The sequence below is a fragment of the Hippocampus comes genome, unplaced genomic scaffold (assembly GCF_001891065.2).
Source record: "Hippocampus comes isolate QL1 unplaced genomic scaffold, H_comes_QL1_v1.1 scaffold92, whole genome shotgun sequence".
Lineage (NCBI taxonomy): Eukaryota > Metazoa > Chordata > Actinopteri > Syngnathiformes > Syngnathidae > Hippocampus > Hippocampus comes.
In genome coordinates, this window is record NW_017805379.1 from 2,257,791 (window position 1) to 2,280,783 (window position 22,993).

Here is a 22,993-nt window from a genome sequence, read left to right on the forward strand (position 1 = left end):
AACGAGATGGGCGTGTTATTTCTTGGACGTAAAAACACTCCCGCGCAGAGCTTTGCAGAGTTTACTTACTGTACGTCATACAATGCTTCCTGTCTTCCTTCCGTCCGTCTTTCCTTCCTCCCTTCCTTGCTTTGTTCATTTCATACCATCCAGCGAACCGTACGTCTTTCCTTCCTTGCGTCATCAATCCCTCCTCCTATCCTTGTTTCCATCCTTGCTTGCTCTCCTTCTCTATCCGTTCATTACATCGTCTCATTAGGTCCCTTCTTTCCTTCCTTTCACACCGTCCTTGCATCCTGACTTAATTCCACGCTCCCTCCTCCCTACCTGTCTAACTGAAATAAATTCGTTTCAGAAGACGAATACCAACTTCCGGCCTACCCGCTATTGTCAGACTGGTGACAAATAACAACGTGTGATACGCTAGTTGCTGCCTCACGTCAAAAGTGTGTCACAAGAGAAAAAGTCATCCAGCGTTTGCGCCGGCAGGAAAAACTGTTGACACTCTCATAATCCGCGCGACTTGGTAGCTAGCATAGCTTCATTGTCTCTTTTCCGCGCTCGCATTCGGACGCTTGGCCCTAGCGACTGTCCTCTCCATTATGCATGAGCGCGACATGCAGCGCCGTCTATTTATAGCTGCTCGCTCATTAGCGCCTCTTATGTAATTGCTCATTAGCATTAGTGTTAGCGGAGCGTATCTCCAACACCGCCATTAAATGTAATCGATGGGCTAAAGACCTCCCTCCGCCTGTGTGTGTGTGTGTGTGTGTGTGTGTGTGTGTGTGTGTGTGTGTGTGTGTGTGTGTGTGTTCACCACTGTTTGTTGACTCAACTGCAGAGAGTGACGATGATAGTAGGACAATTTATAATTTACAGTCTTCAAATAATCTTAACATGCATTTGTTTGGAATGTGGGAGAAGGCCGAAAACCCGCAAGCAGCATCTGAACCAATTAATCAATATCTCTAGAGTGTGAGGCAAATATATTGACAAGTCATCCACCATTCCACCGTACCGAATATTAGCCAGAAGTGGGAAATGTTCACTGAACGCAAATAATCGACACGCTTTTGTAAACACCTCCCAGAAATGTGTTTTAAACATCAAAGAACATTTAAAGGCGAGGCATATTTATTCACAAGGCAACTCAATGTGCTTCACACAGCCGAAAGGACAACATCTAAAAAGAGAACAAAAGTCGCTTTTTCAACTTACTAAAAGCTTGACAACATTTGAACACATTTACAAACCAAAGATTTCAAGACATTTAAAAGCAAAGGGCAAATAAAGAGCTTTCTGACAATTTTTTTTCTTCACCATCAAATCAATTCTCCCACTTTCCGTGACAAATACATTCAAATTAAAATAATGAGTTCTTGGTATTTCCTTTTCTTTTCCTTTACCCGCGTTGCGTTGCTTTCTGGTGCAAGTCAGCGCGCTCCTCAAAAGATGAAGGACGGGCGCATGTGTCGATGCTTGACGGTTAAGTCGCCCAGGTTTTCCAAGACGAGCGGCCTTGTCAGCACGAAAAGTGATGACCAAGTCCATGACGCCGAGGATGAGCGTTATTGTTCACGCTGAACTGCAGAAGAACCCGGCGAAATGTGAGAGCAGCTTACACACGTGGTGTGAACGTGCGCTGCTGACGATGAGTCTAAAGGAAGTCCGAAATGTCCCGCTTGACACTTGGCGAGATCTGGGCTTAAGAAATCTGGTCCAAGAAAGGTGAGCTTCCATCTATCCATTAATTTCCTTCCACATATCTGCAGTTGAGTCACGGTGGCAGCAACCTGAGCAGTGAAGCCCAGACTTCTTTCTCCCCAGCCACTTCATCTCGCTCTCCTGGGGGATCCCGAGATGTTCCCAGGACAGCGATCAGCGTGTACTTGGTCTTCCTCGGGACCGCCTTGCAGAGGGCCACGCCCCAAAACACCTCAACAAGGGGGCACCCATGCGGCATTCTAAACAGATGCCCGAGCCACCTCATCTGGCTCCTCTCAAAAATGCTTTACCAAGCATGTTTTTCCCATCGCCCAAAAATAACGTCTCCAAATTTTCGATCATATCGAAAACATCAAAGACCACCAAAACATTTTCCTATTGCGCATTTTGTCACCCCTGAAGACATCTTTTCTATAAATATCAAATACGATTTGGATTCACAAACAAACTTAACAAAAGACAACACACAACACTGCATCAAGCCGGGGATCAAATACAAACGAGGCTCTTCGCGGAGCAACCGCGGCGTCGCCCTCTATAAATAAATAAAACAAGAGGCAGAAAAGCAGCGGGCAGTGATGAGATTCCTGCTCCTTCCCTCCAGGAAGTCATGCCGCTTCTCCTCTCTGTCTGAGGGAGGCTACGTTGCCATGGCAACCGCGCAGAGCGTGTGTGTGTGTGTGTGTGTGTGTGTGTATGTGTGTGTGTGGTGTGTGTGTGTGAAAAAAGAGAAGGGGGGTGGGGGGGGGTACACACTGGCACAGCATTCCCGGCTCGTACTGCAGGCTTTATTTTTAGCACGTGGCAGTTACATAATCAGGGTGACACTGAGGGGGAATCAAAAGGGAAAACATCCTCTGCGGTTCTCCTCGCTCGGGTTCCCTTTTCACCTTTTTTCTTTCTTTCATCCCTCTGTCTGGTGATTACGGATGAGGTCGGGAAGCCGTTTGAGCGGCGGATCCGACAAAGGGATGAGATGAATGGCCATCACAAGACAAGCGGATGGAAGGGGTATCAGAAAAGGCGCAATAGTTGGCTCGGAGACCTCGAAATAATTTTTTGATGTTGACAACACACTTGATGCACTTGGCTCGAAGGTGTCTTTGACGTTGAGAAAAACAGATCGCTTAAGATCGTCCAAATTTACGTTTTTGTGTCTTGGATCTTAACAACAACAACAACAAAAACAATAACTAAAGGTTGCAGGTAGGATTTGGGACTACGTGGTCTCAACTACAGCAGCAAGTGAATGGCTCCGACTGCATCTGTGCAAGTCTGTTTACAAACAATAAAAGACTTTATAGTGCCACTTTTTTTGTCTTTTGATCTGCCTCAATAATGTAATGAATTAAAAATGAAAATAGGGGTTTTCTCAGCACTTTTTAGATGAGATTAAAATAGAGATTAATTAGATCAATTAATTACAGATCATAATTAATTAATCACACTTTTTTTTTTTTAATCGCTTGACATCTCCCCCACATTTGGTCACAAGGAATTTTGGGATGCTGTTGAAACCCAACAGCCTCCATATGAGAAGCGCAGCAAAGTGCTGAGTGTGAGCAAAGAGACTTGCTCCCTCGGAAGCTCACCTGGCAAGGCTTCCTTCCCCCCTCCTTTAACTTCCCTTTTTGTTGTTTATTGAACCCAATAGCTCTTTTCAACTGAGATACATAGCAGGAAAAAGTACTCTGCAAAAATCAATCGCCACTCAGGATCAATGGCGATAAAGTTTGAGTGAGAGTCAAGAGACAAAGTGTCATCAAAGACACGCACGCGAGAGAGCTATTTCCATACGTAATACTGTAAAGTCACAAGAAGCCCCAAAAACGTATTCAGATTATGTAATGACACGTGTCCGTCACTTTTGTCCATCTCATACTTGATTGCGCACTGTCACATCAAAGACACGCATCCCATTACTTTTGTACTGTACGTCACATCCACCTTGTTTTATATGAGCCAGACATTTCCAATTCTTTAAAGGTTGGATGTTAACTTTTCACACTTGTACAACAATGGAGAATGTTATAAAATGTTACAAAAACTGGGTTCATTTCCGTTACTTCCTACCGAGTAAAAAAAAAAAAAAAAAAAAAAGCATGGCTGTCAAATGGTTTTCACATGTTTGCTGCATTCATCAGTCACCGATAGACGAGACCTGCTCCTCCTCCTCTTTGTCTTTTATTGACATTCTGATGAAGTGTCGGGGCCAAGGAGTTCCACTAAAAGGGCTGCGAGTACAAGTTATAGCATGGGCACGCGCACGCACGCACGCACACACACACACACACACACACACACACACACACACACACACACTGAAGCAAGTTAATCTTAAAACGAGATCAGATTAAAGGCGCCTCCGATATTTCACCCCCGAATGATGGCTGGCACTCTCTTATCGTCACGGTGAAGCTTCACTTTCATTTTCACTTTCCCTTGGCAACAGTTTGAATGCTGACGTTGAAAGCCAATTATGCAAATGAGCACAACATTCCTGTATTTTCTGGCCCGGGATGTAAAGCAAGGTCCTTGTGTTACAACACATTTATACATGCAGAGGGTTTGAGAGGAGTTCCTCAAGGAAATGTTTGAAGTCCTTGCATTTTCTTCTGTTTTCATTACTTTTTCCCCATCCTGTAATACGTTTGTTCTCTAATAGCGGACCATTACATGACCTGGTCACAAGTCGGACACCGTTGGGACTGGAGTTCCACAGGGAAACTTTTGAGGCCCATTTAGCTTTTCAAGTTTGAATTGCATTTTATTCGCTTTTTACAGGATCCCAATACTTTTGTACTTTTGTGTCACAAACCCCAGTTTGAAGAAACTGATTCATCTTGTGGAGTAAAACATCAAAGGCATGCATCCCAAAATCTTAAGACGTTTTTTAGATGGCGCGAGGTATTCCCATGCATGACACGTCAACTTGCAAAGTCATGAAAGCTTTTGTCTTTCTTGGAGGCATTGTTTTACACTCGCTAGATACCGTATATCTCACGTAAAAGCTCTAAAGTGCCATGTCTTCAGAACTGCCACATCAAAGGCATGTCGCACGTCACTTTTGCCCGTCTCGTACACGTTGCTTTGTTCGAGAAAAGTATTTCCACGCTTGAAGCTGTAAAGTTGTCCAACGTCTAAAAAATAAAAGTGGCCTGCCGTGTGGAGTGATGCATCAAAGACACATGTCCCATTATTATTTTTTTTGTTATCTAAGGTATCTTAACACATAAAACTTTAATGGTGTTCCAAGTCAAAAAAATGATTTGTCTCATGGTGCCAAGCATTAAAGACACACATCTAATTTTTTTTTGACGTGAGTTGTATTTCCACACGCAACATTTTAAAGTCGTCCAAAGTCAATAAAGAAAGTCAGCCATCTAAGACATAAGAGACGTGTCCTATCACTTTTCTACATCGCGTACATATTTTTTACTTGTGAGCCACATTTTTCGATGTGAGTGATTAACATCTGAAACGACTTTAAAGTCTTCCAAAATTCAAGAAAGAATATGATCTGTCTCGTGGAACGATTCATCAAAGACGCATCACATGGACGGAATGGATGAAAAGACCTGGCAAGAAAAACAACGGGAAATCAAAACTCTTGCGCGCTAATGACGCGAGCGCTAACGATACGCGAGTTAACGAGGAGCGGACGCGCGTCTTCATGCGAGCATCAAAGAAGTTGCACGTGTCATCAGGAAGTCTGGGAGGAGCACCAGAGGAGCACTTTCAAAGAAATCGGCACCCACGCGCCTCGCTATCGTCCTCGTTCGAGGCGACTTCGGGTTGTTTTTCTTCCACTCTTTGTTTCCCGGGATTCTCGTTATCCTCCATCTTGGTTTTCTTCCCTCTCTGCCTCCCAAATCACTCCCCTCCTTCTTCCTCCCATAATTTCCTTCACCACTCTCCCCACTTATTAAACCCCACGCATGATTCCTCCATGGATGTTTATTTAGACTCATATTTAGACTCATATTTTCATACTAGACTTAATAAATGTTATTTTATTTATTTATTTATTTATTTTTTACTCCCAGTAAACTTCAATGTTTTTTTTTATTAAATTCTATGACTTTATTCTGCTTCTACTATACATTCTCCCCCGCGCACCCCCCCCAAAGTGTGTTGTGAAGTATTGTGCTATTAGTCAAGCCGCTGAGGGATGTCCGTGCAAATTTGGGATGCCGAGCCTAATCCCACAAACGGGTGCAGGTTCAGACAAAAGTAGGCCACCATCTTGAGCCAGCGCTCGAGGCTTAAATAAAACATATGAAGGAAGAGTGGTGGGGGGGGGTGTAGGTTGGGGGAGTGGAAAATGGACTTCACATTTGCTTGGGAGAGATCATTCCAACAGGAACCGCTGCAAGGTGGCAACAGAGCAGGAGAGCATTGCTCCCTGACAGGATTACATCAAAGAAAAAAAAAAAGTTGAAGATGGTGATGGTGCTGATGGAGGGGGAATGTTGTAAAAAGGAAGAGGGGGTCCCGTGGGGCCCCGGCAGAGCTGCGATCCAGCAGTGTCACCCCTTCATCTTACGGCGGGGAGTGCGATGTGACAGCCGCTGCAGCGTCGCTGGTCCCAGAGGGTTCTGCGGGGGCCAAGATGCCCCCCCCCCCAACCTCCTCCAACCCTGATCACATCCGCCTCTATGACCAAGCCTTTGGCCTTGCCTCTGACAACTGGTAGCCGATGCACAAAACTCACACAAAAGGAGCCACGCCCACATTTATGCCCACACCAAAGACTCCAAGTTGGACCGGATAAGCACAACCCTCACCCCCCCCACCCCCAAAAAAAAACAAAACACATCCGAAAGATAAGACACCGCATCCTACAGAAGCCGAGTCTCCCCAGGAATATGGCTGATCCAGGTAGCCCAAAAGAATCCCGGTGACGCAATGTTTGAAGACAATCCAGAGATGGTACAAAACCCAGCGGTCCAATGCCCCCCCGGGCCCACCCCCGAATCATTTACAGAACTCATGTGACACAAATAAGAACCGATCTGTTTCGCCGTCTCCTTCCAAAATGCAACAGGCGCGCGCGGCTCCACTTCCACTTTTGTCCCGAAGGCATCGAGCGGGAGTCGGGCGAGCCACCGCCTCGGGGGGGCCTCCGACAAGGGTTCTCCTCCGGGAAGCCGTGTCGAGACTGCCCGGCGGTTCGGGGTGATGCACAACAACAAAGCTTTCGCTTGAATGAGTCCAACTATCTTTGCTCCTCTGCTGAATCCAAGAGAAAGGTTTTTTTTTGGGGGGGGCGGAATACAAGGAATAGTTTACGCGTGAGCTGCTTCCCTTGTCTACCGAGCTGTAGACATGACGTGGGAATTGATTTTTAATGGTGGCCACAATGTTCTGTCAGATTTTGGACTTTCAAGTGCCGTTTGAAAATGGCGAGATCAAATGATGCCTGGGGGGGATAACAGGCCTGAGATGACGTCTGGTAGGCCAGAACTTGTCCCAAACAACTAACAAGATCTGCTCGTGATCTGCACACATGAATACTTTTAATAAGCAGCATCTCGGGTGAGTATCATGTCATTTATTGAAGAGTGCTATGTTTTTTTCCTCCCCCTGATGTCATGTCTGGGGCTCCGCGCTTCTCGAATACCGCAACTTGACAATTTGTAGAATCCCAAATAACGGACCCCCGGTCAGATTTACACGGCACTTGATGAGGCAGGGAGGACGCCGGTGACGCAGCCGGTTGCCGGATTGCGTTATAAATAAGCCTTAACTTAATTGCATTCCCCTGACAGAGAGCAGCGAATGGAGGCCCAGCGTATTTATTGCCACTCAAGCCGTGCGAGCGCGCGCGTGCGTTTGGGAGATTTTGTGAGGTGAAATCAGCGTGAACGTGCGAGAGGGAGTGTGTGTGTGTGTGTGTGTGTGTGTGTGTGTGTGTGTGTGTGTGTGTGGCATTTCGCAGCTCCAATATGTTTGATCAGATAAGAAAATGTCTCCTGAATTGCTTTCTGTGCGGTGTTATCACACAATCTGCGTCATTTCAAAACACTCGATGACACCCGGCTTGTACTTGTGTACCACTACAATGATATTGTGTACAAAAAAAAAAAAATAAAAATAAAAAAAAGAGGGTGTTACTGCGTGTGTTCGGGTGCGCATAACTGCATCGATGTGAATATTCTCTCGCTCGATATCATTTATATTTTAGATTCGCATACGCATTAGGATCGACTCGGACGTCATTGCATTAATTCATGCAGACAAACAAGTTTAGCTGTCATTTGGATTATGAGGAGGTCTCCCATGTAAGGGGTGTGTGTGTGTGTGTGTGTGTGGGGGGGGTCCCTGGACCGAAAATGTTTGAGCAACCCCCGACGTGCGCCGGTCCATTTACGAGCTCGCGGAGGCGTGACGGCGAGGGCAATTTGCGCGGCTAATTCCGCTCAGTCTGCTGTGCACCACTCGTTTGTTTATGAATGTATCAGCGCCTTGTTAAACACGCGGCGTCTCCGGGGAGGACCCCTCAGCCGACAAGCAGCTGCCACCGGTGAAAAAGCGACATTTTGCCCATGAAGCCTTGGAGGATTTTTTCGATTGTCACCGAAAGGTTGCGATGTTGTGCAAAGATCTCTCATGCATAAAAAAAGAAAAAAAAAAACACCATTCAAGGATGGCACAAAATAAAGAAACCAACATGAAGTGCAAGAACTCATTTTGTGCATATTTGCGCAAAAATCATCGCACACAAATTGTCAATATTTGATCCTACGTTTATCCTGCATATCATCCCAACTCCGCAAAAATGATTCGGCCTACTCATGTTGTCGGACAGGGCAGTATAAGACCCCGCGTAGGCGGAACTAAGCCATGTGTGCCATCTAGTGGTAAATGGATGATATTACACCCCAAAACTATCGTATTTCCCCACTATTCGTGGGAGACAGGGAGTCGGCCAACTCGCAAACAGCGAAAATCTGCATATCATTGACGCCCATTGTGTGCGAGTGCAAGAGAGAGAGAGAAAATTTGATTGATTAATTGATTGATTGATTGATTGCTTCTCCACCAAGCCATTCATCGGCCCAGTCATCCATCCATCTCTTCATCAACGTGAGAATGAATGAGTGGACAGTGCCATGTCAAGCTCCGCCCCACACAAAACATGCGGATCGTCGTCTCGCGACACGTCCTCCGAAACAAAGGGGTACTTGGCAATTTTGCATTGTGGGAACCTTCCCGAGGTTTTGGCCCACCTGCGCGCTATTCATCACTCGGCCGGCCGTCACCTTGGACCCAGCGACCCCAAAACAATGGATGGATCGATACACAACACACAACGACAGCGTTCCGGCCATAATACGAGTGCTCTTCCTTTCTGCGTGGCGCCGTCGGGAAGTCTCCTTCGCACATAAATCAAGGCAACTACATCCCCAACCCCAGAGAGGCTGGCGTGCCCCCGGGAGCCCTCCTGCTCACCCTGACACTCGTCCACCCCCCCGGGGGTTGTGACACCAGCAGAAGGTCCCGCTGAGCGGAGGATGTCAGATGTACGGATGTCAATTTGATTCACAGCCTGAGTGCCCTTGTTTGCAAGGAGGAGAGAGGAGGAAAAAAAATCAATCAATCAATATTTCCAGAATTGCAATTCCGTAGAGTTTACACGCACGGGATAAAAACAACAACAAAAAAAAAAGGCGTGACGTGCTTTTTCAATAATCTGGTGATAAACACGACGGACCACCATTATTTTGCTCATGTTGATCTTGATCTGAATTGTTCCAAGCGTTTCATCTCGAGTCTGAGGAGTACCGACTCGCATCACTGTTAGCTCAGGACTTCCTGTTGCCACAGTTGTTGTGTGACAAATCCTCACATTGAATCCCCCCTCGCGTGTAACACACACACACACACCATCACTGTAACACTCTGTGTGATTGCTTGACCTGCGAAGCAAAGTGACACACGTAAACAATCAAAGTAAAACAAATGAAAATGGGGGGGGAGGGGAGTGAGGGCACACACACACAGGAGCACTGGGACGAGAGGAAAAACAAGGGTATGCACGCTTGGGTGAGACACGAGGCTTGAAAAAAAAAAAAGCAGCGTTGTTATTTGACGTCTATTTCATCCTTCGCATCAGGCCATTCAAGCCAATCAGAAGTCAGAAGAAAAACTGTTCCCTGAAAAAGCCTCTTTCACAAGACGTAGGACGACGTAGCGCTCTACTTTCACCGAATCCTAGTTAAATCACGCACATCCCCCCCCCCCCAACAAAAGACATGACTGAGTAGAAAAATCAGCCATACAGAATACACACTCGAAATGGACTGCGACCAACGCCAAAAATTAGCACACTGTCAAAAACTGCCTGAGGACACGCCGCAGGTTATTCAAAGTGGGACGTGTCAAAGGTAAGGCCATTTGAGTCAATCTGAAGCCGGAAGAAAGTCAGTGCCAGAAAAGGCACGATTAACCACAGTCCGGACATACAGGCACAATCCAGACCTCGGCTAAGACCAAACGAGCCAACCTTCCAAAAAACACCTGAGAATGCATCACTTTTATTCACCGTTGTTTGCTTACCGTCACGCCATTTTCGCGAATCAGATGCAAGAATTAAAGTCCTCCCTGAAAAAGGCACGATTGGCCGTACGTCATATGAGGGATGTTCGAAACCACTTTCGTTCACACCGATGTCAGAACGATCATACCGGGACCTCGAGTACTTCTGTTCGGTCAAATTTCATTGAACAAAATGACAAAAGTGCTCATGAAAAGAAGTATAGTCCAACTACAAAAAAAAAAAAAAAAAAAACCACGAGTGATTGACAATCCCTCGAAACCTTTCATAGTTGCTTATCGTCAAATTTTGAACCGTAGATGAACCACAAAAATAAAAAAGATTTTGTCGGCAAGATTTTCCGCAAATAGGAAAAATCAGAGAGGAATGGACCCCCCCCCCCCACTGCACCCAATTTATGATGGCTTACAGATGCCGCAAGACGGCACGTGTCTAAATGAAGCTATACAACAAACTTCAACTAAGTTCCTTGGCACAAGATGGCGCCAAAGAGGCGATAAATCCGTTATTTCAGTGAATAACGGAAGACAGATTGCGAGAAAGAAAACAGCCGCCTTACCAGGTCTCATCGTTCTTGAACTCCAATTCGCCGTACGCGTCCTCAAAATCCTCGCCGCCCCCCTTAGCGAGCCCCTCCAGGGTGCGGTAAGGCACAATGACCGTGCCCCGCGCGCCCGACGTCCTCAGCACCTTGACCTCCATGACACAGACGCTTTCGCTGACGTGCAGCGCGCCGCTCTCGAAGGTGAAGATGCCGGCGTGGTCGTCATCCAGGATGGTGACGGTGGCCACGGCGGGGAATCCCAGCGCCGCTTTGGGGTACGGCAGGCTGTTAGCCGACAGCAGCTCCTCCTCCGTCTCCAGCACGCGCAGGTTGCCCAGGCGCACGAAGAAGTGCTCGTCCTCCTCGAAGATGTCGTCGTCGATGATGCCCACGCTGATGTCCTTGAGGGACTCGCCGGGCTTGAAGACCAGCGTGCCCTCGGTGAACTCGTAGTCGGCGCCCGCGTTGGCCGAGCCGTCCTCCGTCTTGTAGTCCACGCACACGGTCTTACCCATGTCGCCGCCCCGCCGGGTGACGGTGAGGATGGCGGCGCCGCAGTTCTCCAGGCACTGGTAGGCGGCGGGTTCGAAGGCCACGCGCGACACGTACTCCTCGGGCTCGTCGGCGCGGACTTCGCCCATGCTGGCGCACCTCTTGGCCTGCTCGGCCACGTGCTTCTTCAGGATGTTGCCGGCGCCCGTCATCATGCGCGTGGCTTGGATGCGGTAGAAGGCGCGGCTCTTCTGCTGGTGGGACAGCGCGTGGTAGTTGGCCATCTCCACGAGCTGGTCCAGGTCCTTCTCCGGGTGCTTCTGCTTCAGGTCCTTGAGGATGCGGATCATGTCGCGGCGGGACTCGTCCGCCTCCCGGACCTCCGTCGGGCCCGCGGGGCTGACGCCGCCGTCGGCGAAGTGGGAGTTGACCATCTTGCCGTCCATCTCGATGCCCTTGGAGGAGCGATCGGGCTCGTTCTCGATGATGACGCCGCGGTGTCTGTCGGCGCGGTACTTGCGGCGCATGAACTTGTAAAAGAGAAGCCGGCGGTCGGCCACCCAGGCCAGTAGCACGCAGATGGGGAAGAAGGCCAGCGTCAGGAGGCCCTCCCAAACCTGAACCACGTTGGGCGAGAACACAGCCAGGATCATGTAGAGCCAGATGTACGCAAAGATGCTCCAGCCGGCCGTGATAAAGAACACTCGCAGGTGCTTGACTTTGCGCACCTCACCCTGGGGGATGACGGACACGCACAGGCCCACGATGACAAACATGTTGAAGGCGGCGCTGCCCACGATGGTGGACGGCCCCAGTTCGCCCGCTTTGAACTCGTGGCCGCAGACCTCGATGACGGACAGCAGGATCTCCGGGGCCGAAGAGCCCAGCGCCATGAGAGTCAGGTTGGACACCGTCTCGTTCCAGACGCGGATGGTGGCCGTGGTGGTCTCGCCGTTCGGCCTGCGGATCAGCACTTCCTTCTCCTGGGACGTGATGACCTCGATGGCCGCCATGAAGCGGTCGGCGATGATGGACACGCCCAGGAACATGTAGATCATGGCCACAAAGTACACGATGACCCGCGCGATCTTGTCACCCATGGACGGGTCCTCGGGGTACCAGATGGGCAAGATGATGCCGGGGGTGCATTTGGAGTTCCCCAGGCAAGTGGCGTTGTCGGGGTGAAGCGGCGGGCTCGGGGTGCTCCGGGCCTCCGCACCGAGGAAGGCGATGGCCGCTGAAACCAGTCCTAAGCGGAGACAGGCCGACCGCCTCGGACTTACGGGCCTTGAGCCCTCCATGCACCCTCCGTGGTCTCAAGGGTCCTCACCGCACTGCGATCCAGCACTGGGCCTTGACTTCGAACACCTTAACACAGCACAAGATAAGACTTTTCAGCGAGACAGAATTTCCCCCGATTTCACGAGTGTCTAAATTCAGATGGGGCGACCTAGTTTAGAAACAGGATAATTGCGACAAGTTGATTTCCTCCGTGGGAGGCGGGCCGGAAAAAATATTACCCCTCCTCACTTCTCTTGCCCTTTGAAAATGCATGAGCTATTCAGGTCCGGGAAGAAGATAGAGGAAAAAAATGGAGATAAGGTTTGTTTAATAAAACGCTAGCCTGCGGACTCGTTTGTAATCACGGGAGTTTACTTGGGCTTTTGGATGTGGAGACCAATTACACCGATTGGACTTTGATTGTCTTCAGTTCTCTTGGGAGAAGTGAGGGAGGGAAAATAAAAAAAAAAAAAAGGGAAAAAAACACACACGTGCGGGTCGGGAACCAAACTAGCTCGCTCAGCAGGAGCTGCGGCGTGGCTAGCAGTGTCCAAAATGTCGTATTAGCTCAAAAAATGTTTCAAAAAAGGCTAATTAGGCAAAAATAGAACATCAAAAGACGTCACACATATCTTGGGTCATGTTCAGCGCAAACCGCTACATATTAACCCATCCCCACCGCCTCGACAGGATGCGAGCTGACACATATTTAGCGCTTGGGTCATTCGGAAGTGGAAACCATTTGGTCAGTGGGCTAACGTCACATACACCATGACTCTCTTTTGTAACATTACAAAATATTGTGGTTGATATCTTTTACTTGTGCACAGTTTTGTGTAGCTGCCAAACTAAAAAAAAAAATGCTGGAGATTGCTCTGATGAGTCAGTCAGTCAGTTAGATTAGCTTATGATTTGAGTGACTTTCGTTGATGGGCTACGTAGCTGGTTTACAGACAAAAAAATTAAAATGTTAATCAATTAGTTAGTTCGGTGCGTCACGCAAAAAAAAAAAAAAAAATGCTCAAGGACTGATTTTATTATGTCCACCAAACTTGAACAATGAAAGGCTGGAGATCATGTTTTATTTAACATGTGTTGGTTGCTAGCTAGCTGGTTTATTGTTTTTATTTTATTTTTTTTAAAGCAAGTCAAGAAACAACATTTTGACGTGGATCAGACCAGTTATGTTGACATTTTTTCTGCCTTACTGTGAAAGGCGTGCGACTGCTAGAGGTTCTGTTTTCATCATTGTGTGTTTTTAGCTAGCGCTAGCTGGATTAGGCTAAAATTGTAGAAATTCAATTGTAGGAATTTTTATTACCTCTGACAAGCACAAAAGAGTTTTTGCTTTTGACAACCAGTGGTAGGTTAGTTGGCTTGCGACCTGGATGATGGAAAAACTAACAAAACAATTACATGAAAAAAATAATTACATTTTGACACGGCATTTTTATTTCTTCTGCCAAGCGCGCGTCTGGAGGTTATGTCTTGATCACCATTTAAGTAAGTATTGGCTGGATTTCGCAAAAATAAAGACAATTTAAGGGTGATTTTTTTTTATATATATAATTTTCACAGGGGCATATAGTTTTTTTCTTTAAAGCAAATCAGAGTGTGAGATTTGATAGTTGTTTGTCAGTAAAGCTAATGTTAGCACTGCGCGCCAAAAGCTTGGTCAAGAGATTTTGACTCTGGAAGAATTTGTAAACAATTTCCTTTGATTGTTTGGAAGTGAATGGAACATTCCACCCCAGAAAACCAAATAGTACGTTCCAATTACATCCATTTGTAGTGTCTTCCTCGTCCAAAAGATTTACACCATTGATTAAGCACTAAACAATTCAATAGACACACCCACGCTTTGTTTGTCAATTGAGAGCGCGGAGACGTGCGCGTCAAAACCGCCTCACAAACTCTGGATTGTTTGGGATTATGGTGTGTGTGTGTGTGTGTGTGTGTGTGTTAGTGACCTCAAAATGAGCCGCAACACTACACCAATTTGCATACTTAATTCTTTTTGGCCCCATTGGGACTGTCACTAAAGGTTTAACCAAGATTTTTCTTGCTCTATCATCATCATCATCATCATCATCATCATCATCAAGAGGGTATCTACGCTTCCACTAAACGCCTCCTTTGGACACAAAGACTATGACATGAAATTGTCCCTTTGTCCCAAAATTGATGAGTGGTGGAATCAAGCAGCTAAAAAAAAAAAAAGTGAGAATGAATCCCATTTTGCTCGAATTGTGTGATTCAATACTTGTTTTTTATTTTTTACATTATCTTACTTTAAACTCAGGCGACTCAGAAAGGGAGGAAGGGTGGGTGAGGGTTGTCATCCAAAGCACCTACCCAATTTTTTTTTTCAGGACATCAAAGTGGCGGTGAAGAAATATTTTATTATAATATTTACTTCTTGCATTTTTATTCCTTTTTTCATGGAATTCAGACCACAATGAACGTACCGTTTAATCACTTCTTCCTGCTCAATGAAGCAGCATTTTTGCTGTTGTTGTTGCATGTATTTAAATGCTGTACTTTGCATCTGAACTCGCATAAACTCAATGAACGAAATGTTTATGCAATGTTTAATTAGCCTTGTTCATGCTCAGCAACACAAATATTACATTACAATATATGCTTTTTGCTTTTCACTTTTTCTTTTGGGGGTAAAGGGGGTGGGGTCTTTTTTTTTAATCCCCCTTTTTTGCTTTGCATTTGAACTCATACAAACTCAATTGATGCATCGTTGAATGACTTTTTTTGTTTTTGAACCGCATACTTGTGCTTTGCAGTGGAACTCGCATTTAAAAAAAAAACATAATGAATGTGTCGCTTAATTCCTGCTCAGTGAGCTAAATGTTACATGACAATGTTCAACTTGATTGCTCCAGTGAGTAATTACTTGCATTAATTGGTGTTAAACATTGACTACGAGCAATCAGTCATTGTGCTGACTTATCACTCCGTGTTTATATGCGGGGGAGCTCTTGTGCATATATGCGAGTTATTAAGCGACATGATTTATTCATGCACTCCAAGATATTGTATATTCCTGTCAGCGTCAAACGTTGTTTGGCGAGCCAATCGCGTGGTTCAGTTCATGGAAGGCTTACAGGGATTCTCTGAAATTACATTTTACTCTAGAGCTAAATATTCTGCACAGCTGCGACATTTATTTACGGCAATGAGGAACGAGCATTTTTATATTTTTGAATATCCGAAAAAAATATTTGAACCTTTTTGACAGTATCAATGAAAAAATAAAAAAAATAAAAAGAGACGTGTTGTGGTAGGCAGATGAATAAAAATTTAGCGAGCATACAACTGGCTAACGATTAGCATGGAGGCAACCAGGGAAACTTTTAGCCCTGAGAAAATCCGGTTACTTCTGGAATTACCGATATCTGCCACAAGATGGCGATAGTGCTATTTGTATACTTAAAAAATGGCCTGTCTGTAAATGTTGTTACCATGGCGACAGCGCATGAAGGTGGAATGAACAGAAACAATGATGCAATGATAAGTGTGACAATAACATAGAACAGAATTTATCCTGCGCCTTTTTCTTTTTGGACCGTAAGATAGATGAGCAACCATTTGCGCTAACGATCACGCACAGGGACAATTTAGATTCTTGAACCTTACATGCATGTTATTTGAATATGGAGGAAATCGGCGAAGCCGGGGAGCGCATGCAAACTCCACATAGCAAAGCCGTAGCCAGGATCGACCACCTTGCCACGCACAGTTAATTTTTAATTTTTGAATTTCTTGAGCTGGGCCATTAATTTGCTGAGCGCTCTCTTGCTTGGGTTTCTTATCGACGTCACTCTGTGAGACATATCTAGTTGAATCCAGTTAAGACAAGCAGGTCACACATTCTCACATGACCTTCATTGAATATTGCGAGCATTTAGGCTGACCGATACAAGTTTGGCATAACTTTTCAATTGGTGCCATGACCCGGATACTTATGGCTTCACAGGTTTCACTGCTAACATCGAGTAGACCAATAAATAAACACGACCGGGCCATTGTAGGACGAATTGATTAATTGAACATCAATTACGCACAGAAATTAACTTCATCAAACATGCGAAAGTGTAAACTGTGTGCGTTTCCACCACTATTGCACAGGCTTAGCTACAGATTTTGAAAAAAAAATATATGTGTATGAACAGCTCACATTCAAAATGTAGATGCCATGACAGCCTGACTCTATTTTTGGACGTGTGTGTGTGTGTGTGTGTGTGTGTGTGTGTGTGTGTGTTATTTAAAAAAAAAAGGGTGGGGGTCATTTGAGCTGCACACTCAGCAGAGTTTCAGCTGTTGCTGATTAATCATCATCTGCTATACCTGAAGTGGAGGGGCAGGAGAAGGGTGGGGGGATCCCCCATGAAAGCCTCCCCCCCCCCCGTCAATTTTAAGCAGACATATGTAACATCGTGCACGCTACGTGTTACTATGAGAACATCAATGGCGCGCCCATTAGCGCCTGAGGCACGCTTACAAGAGTGTTAATTGATCCATCTGTCACACATGATTCCATCAACATGCATTATTCTGATGATTACGGGGTGTCACTCACCTGGTTAGCTGGTGTGGAAGCTGCACCACATCCTCCCCTCCCAAAGGGAAAAAAAAAATAAAAAAATCACGCGGACAGCCACCCCCACGCCCCTCAAGCCGGCTCGGTTCCCCCCGGCGAGAGGCGTCTTGGATCGGATCCGGCGGAGGAGCTCGCCTTGGTTCCCGTGGTGGCGGTGCTGATAATGGTGGTGGTGACGTCCTCCTAACCCCAGAAGCTCCTCACGTCTGGCGGGACTGAGTGGAGCTGTCAGTGACAAGGGAGGAAGAGGAGGAGGAGGGGCGAGGAAGGGGGAGAGGAAGAGGAAGCGAGGGTGAGTATTTTAAGGTCCTCGCCGGTGATGGATGCTCGCAGCGGCTCGCGCTCGGGCGCCGAGCCGTGAATCAGCGATCTCCGGCGTGGAAGGCGCGCACACGACGTTCCTCTTTCTCCTCTTCTACATTCAGTGACGCTCTCCCGCATCGCTCCGTGACCGCCTCCTCATCCTCATCTCTTTCATTTTTTTTTTTTTTAGCGGGAGGGGGGGATTTACATTATTATGATTATTTTTGGTAGCGGCGTCCAATGGTTGCGTCGGCTCCTTCCCGCGCGCGCGCGCGGCTGCCTACGTCATCGCCCTCATCAGCTGAGAGGAGAAAACCTGCAGACGCCGGCGTAAGGGCTGTGGTCAAATTATTAAGTGCACCTGCGCCGCCGAATAAATGTCAATAAAATGCTATGCATTCCCCCAGCTGCCTACGTATGCAACTTTGGATTTTGCTGACGTATACGCCATGTGAGTGGATTCCACCTGGTTTTCTAGGGAGGAGGGTGTCAAATATTTTGCCCATATTGGAGATGAGGATGAGGATGATGAACACGGCTGATGAACAACAATCATCACGAGTAAATGCGTTGATTTTGAATGCTGATCAAGAGAGCGTCGCGATTGATCTTGAAAGTGACCTTATCAAGAGTAAAAGAAGCCCGCGGATTTTGAGTGCCACCTGATCAAAAGGCGAAAGAAACATTCGATTTTCAATGCGACCGATGAAACTCGGTGGGTTTCTTGTCCCCCTAAGTGTGTTTTCCCAACCCTTAAAAACTTGCAGAGATTGTTGCCGTGAGTCAGAGCTGTAAAATGGTGCTTCACCCGCTCTTCATTAATACTCCTGGTTAATTAATCGTCGGGTTGCAAGCTCTTTGGAATTCATTAAATGGGATCAATAATGAATGCTAGTCAAAGCACGGCGCAGTATAAAACCCTCTCATGCTTCAACGTTCAATTTCAGTCGGCAAAGTGCGAGGCAGCTCTTATTTGCGCAAGTCAACCTGTCTGATGTTCAATTTTTTTTAAGCGATGAATTACAACCATTTTTTTCCCACCAACGCAAGTCAAACATTTAGCCATTTACAAATTTACCTAACACAAAATTCATTAAAAAAAAAAAAAATATCTGACCAAAAATTTCCCAAAATGTTTGACTGTTTTGTTTTGGTTCCCACCACGAAAAAAAGCAATTTGTTAGTTTTGTAAAGAGAACAAAATACAACTTTTCGATGCATGTTTCAACATGGGCGACAGTTTGGAGTTTTTTTTTTTTAAACCCCCCCCCCCCAAAAAAAAGTTTAACTTTTGTATTTTTTCATCCACAAAGCAATTTTATTTCTGTGAAGACAAAAAAATGACAAACATGATATATGGTCGAATTAATGTGAATTTTCCCCCCTCTGGCCAAAGTTCATTTTCTTTATATCTGAAAAACTTCAAAATGTACATCTCTGTCAATCAAACTTTTTGCAATTTTTTCCTCTTTTTATCTGACAGCTTTTGTCAAAATTTGAAAAAAAAAATCGAAAAAAAAAGTGCAATGTATGTCCAATCTTTTTTTTTTTTTTTAGGCTGTGGCCTAAAACTCAAAAGTCATCATCATCACAACCATCTGCGTGGAGGAGCCCCCTTTTCCTCTTGATCCCCCTCATGGTGTTGTGGGCGTGGTGGGCACGTTCCCGCCCAGCTCATCGTGCGCGGAGTGAAGCGAAAGCGCCGCAGGGGGCATTTTGTTCCGCGTGGACTCCCCCTCAGCTGCCAAACGTCAGACTATTTTTAGACACTGGCGGAGAAAGCGCGTGAGCTGGGAAGCGGACCGACGAAACCACAATCGTGCCCTCCTTCCTCAACAACAGCAATTGAAGAGTTACAATTAAAAGTGCAAGGATGAATCGACAACTTATCGACGATCAAATTCATCAAAGTTTTTGATCGATTAAAAACATTGTCCGAATGCAATTACTTCAGTCTCCCATCACTGAATATTCTCCAGTTTCTGCATTCCTCCGTGAAAGCAGATTGACTATATTTGTAATTAATCAAAGTAAAACAGTTGCAAAAAACTGTTTTTACTATAGAAAACTAGGATCGACTGTCAAACTAAACATCCAACTAAGAGAATTACTTATGTATTGAAAGCAACTACATAGCCTCCACTAACTGAATGCTAACATTCAATGGGAAATTCCATCAGCATGCGGAGTAATAATTAACATCGATGTGGCGGTGTTACCTTTAAGCAACGGCTATCTATGTTGGAGAAAAAAAACTGAACAAACAAAAACCCTCCCCAAAAAAACGCGGGGAGACCAAAATAACAATGCTCACAAGGATATACTGTATAATTCTATTTAATATAATTACTGCATAGACAATGTATACATGATAAGAGTGCTCTTTTTGTGTGTTCCCGGAACGAATTAAACTCTTATCTCAAGGCGCCACTGAATATCTTAAAGGGGTGTGTCCTAGCTCTCTGGTGTCCTCTTCCTGCGCTGCTGCTCCTGGAATTCCCGGGAGTCCTCCCAGGGTCGCGGGCCGCGAATGTTCCTCCACTCGTCCAAACTGGCATCCTTCATTTTCTGCTTCGACAAAACAAGATGGCGGCGGCCGAGGAGGAGAAGCAAATGTTTTAGTGCAAGCCGGCGAGGCTTCCGTAGTTCCAAATGCGTCCCGGCTGTCGTGCAATGCGTAATTACAATGATTCTCCTCGAGTAGTGCGTGCGCCCTCCGGTGGTACATGAAAGGATCTCTCTCTCTCTCTCTCTCTCTCTCTCTCTCTCTCTCTCTCTCTCTCTCTCTCTCTCTCTGTCTGTCTGTCTGTCTCTCTCTCTAATATCATCTCATTGCATCTCATCTCATCACCTCACCTCATACTCTTGCTCCAAAATGACCGACTGCTTCTGCAGGTTCACTTTGGCCTCCAGTGAGGGATCCAACTGAAACCACGCAAAAGAAACCACATTACCTGTGTGTGTCAAATGCACTTTGTTGTCATGTTGCTGCAGGAAAGTGATTCTCAAAGTGAGGTTGGCAGGCTCGCTACAGTTGAAGAGTGGCGTACCTTCCTCTTGACTTTTTGGGCATCGTAGCGGATCTGTGTGAACTCTCGCAGGCCAAAGGAACCGCCGACCACGAGCAGCTGAAACAAAAACTCACTAACTTTTTTTTTTTTCTCAACAACAGCATACTGCTGGTGAATGCTGAGGTATGACAAAGAAAAATGAGTGGAGGACTACACGCAGAATCTCTTAGCAAGTAGTCAGTTCAAACTATTGAGATTTAATATAAGCGGTACGTCCTGCTTTTCTTTCCATAACATAATCTTCTTTGTAATACTCTTTGGGTAAAAATCCAAAATATGCTCAATAAATCTCCACTAATGATCTTCTTTGTTGTAAAATAGCATTGATATAAGCATACGACTCCCTCTAGGACAAAAAATATTTAACCATCCCCGTTTCTTCCATTTCGTGTTCATTTTAAATGCCAGGCACAACTAAAGGTACGCTTGTTTGACCAAACATAATGACGACAACAAAAATAGCTCCTAAGTAGTAAATTTACTTTTTAAAATGTAATTTACGAGCTGATACTTAAAACTGAGATTTTAGGTATTCAGTGTTTCCATGTGTGTCAACTGGCGAACACGACACAGCTTTAGTGGTACCAGGCATAAAAATGAACAACAAATTGAATTAACAAGGTCTCCTTGATATGTTTATTTTACTACTTTGTATGTACTGTTCTAGACTACCTTGTTATTGAAATGTTTTACTAAATGTATCACAAATTATATCGAATACTTCTTAATACCATAACGACAAAAAATGCTATTAAACATACTTGAAGATACTCACGAGCATAGGCACGCCATATCGAACAGTCTTGTTCTTCTGCAGTGCTTTCAAGTTCAACATGACTCCTTTTCTTACTTTTCTCGTGTCTTAACTGTCAAAGTTCGTGAAACCCAAACAAGGGAACATTGTTTTGGGGTGAACCTTCTGGTTTGGTTCGACGTACTAAAACGTCCAGAGTGCTACGAATATTCCGACGTGACCAACTCGAACGTTTTCATTTCCTTGAATTATCAAAGTATGAATAATAAGTACTTATAAATTACTATGAATTAATACAATTTCCATTTAATCGCGTAAACGTTCGTGTTGTTCAGGTCCAAGAGGAGACCTTGGATGCTTTTCCGGCTTCTGTCCGACCAGTTAAAATGCACGGAAGGCTAAGGATTTGTAGTAAAATAAGGTTCCGGCATATTACCTTTCAAATTTTCATATTTTATTGCAACAAATGTCCACATTTAATCTAAATTCATTTTATTTGAAACAATTCGGTAACAAATCCCCAAATCAATTATTTCTTATGTCAAAATTAGAGTATACACAGCTTTGGTCCGACAAACTAAAATGTCCGATGTTAGGCTGCGAAGAAAAAGGGTCACGCATGACACACTTTGGATCAAAAATTATATTTTGATCTAAACTAAATATAATTTCTTGATAATGCAGTAATCGTCGAGGTTTGTGAAGCCAAACCAATCCCATCGGCCACTTTCTGGGTTTGGTCCGACGTTTTTATTATGTAAGGTACATCACGCTGTCGTGAGAAGCCCAATTTAACTGGAGTTCAAGGATAATTTATATAATAACTAAAATATGTAGTTTATAATCCTTGGAAAGAATGAAAGTCAAAATACATATTCATCTGTGAACCTTATGTTTTTGTTTCATGCAATAGTCATTAAATCTCGAATGCAAGTGTGTTGGATGACTGGAAAAATATATTTGATGCATCAAGATGTTAAGGACTCAAAAACAGACAGAACATAAACAGACAACATGAAAGCACTTTTTATTTATTACAATTTCCATTTCTCACTCTCAACCAGGTGAAGAAAAATACCTTTTTTTTGTTCAGTATCATAAAATATGTTAACTTTATTCCTTTATGAAGAAGACAACAAGAAGAAAATAAAAACATAACATGTTTTTTTTCTGTGTAAACTGCTTGGCATGGGGGGAATCGAAGGAACACACAACTTGTGAGGCGGACAAAAAAAAAAAAGAAAAAAAAAATAAGGCCAGAGACGTACAAAAGAAGCGGGCGGGTGAGGGGCAGGGTGGCGGAGAGAGTTCAAAGGTCGCTCTCGCCGTAGAGGGCGGTGGAGAAGGACATGTAGTCGAGGGCCCCGGGCACGCCATCGGGGCCCGTGTACGGGGCCATGCGGGCTATGCAGTACTCCGCCTGGTCGGGGGGCAGCTCCCGCCGCAGCTCGTCCGCCAAGATGTAATTCTGTTGAGGGCCAGATTGATTTGACTTCACATTTTAAGGCACATGAAAAACATTGAAAAATATTCAATCATTTTGATCAGATTTATATATATCTTATGTGTACATGTGTACACATATACACAAAATGCATATATTACACCTCAGAACATATCATGGTAATCCCTCAATATGAAATTGTTT

At 45.2% G+C, this 22,993-nt stretch overlaps 3 protein-coding genes across 10 annotated transcripts in view; all 3 read right to left on the bottom strand.

Moving 5' to 3' along the window:
* slc8a3 (solute carrier family 8 member 3) overlaps window positions 1–18,728 on the bottom strand; it is a 38,407-nt gene extending 19,679 nt beyond the window's left edge. Inside the window, exons 1-3 of one of the 5 annotated variants that reach the window (XM_019872280.1) lie at window positions 17,197–18,727; window positions 12,050–12,689; window positions 10,845–11,938 (exon numbers count right to left, since the gene is read on the bottom strand). In XM_019872280.1, the coding sequence (XP_019727839.1) occupies window positions 10,845–11,938; window positions 12,050–12,622 (1,667 nt within the window). In that variant the 5' untranslated portion in view covers window positions 12,623–12,689; window positions 17,197–18,727. Of the gene's footprint in view, window positions 1–74; window positions 753–10,844; window positions 12,690–17,196 lie in introns of those variants that run through there. The other 4 variants (XM_019872279.1, XM_019872281.1, XM_019872284.1 and 1 more) reach the window with 4 other exon arrangements.
* Window positions 18,729–19,839: 1,111 nt separating this feature from the next.
* cox16 (cytochrome c oxidase assembly factor COX16) lies at window positions 19,840–21,725 on the bottom strand. Its single transcript, XM_019872293.1, has 4 exons — window positions 21,367–21,725; window positions 20,571–20,648; window positions 20,377–20,445; window positions 19,840–20,088 (listed from the first exon to the last, which is right to left on the bottom strand). The coding sequence occupies exons 1-4, from the start codon at window positions 21,424–21,426 to the stop codon at window positions 19,975–19,977; spliced, it is 321 nt and encodes a 106-aa protein (XP_019727852.1). The 5' UTR covers window positions 21,427–21,725; the 3' UTR covers window positions 19,840–19,974.
* Window positions 21,726–22,347: 622 nt separating this feature from the next.
* actn1 (actinin, alpha 1) overlaps window positions 22,348–22,993 on the bottom strand; it is a 31,876-nt gene continuing 31,230 nt past the window's right edge. For all 4 annotated transcript variants that reach the window (XM_019872297.1, XM_019872294.1, XM_019872296.1 and 1 more), the window contains one exon: window positions 22,348–22,813. In XM_019872297.1, the coding sequence (XP_019727856.1) occupies window positions 22,655–22,813 (159 nt within the window). In that variant the 3' untranslated portion in view covers window positions 22,348–22,654. The remainder of the gene's footprint in view (window positions 22,814–22,993) is intronic.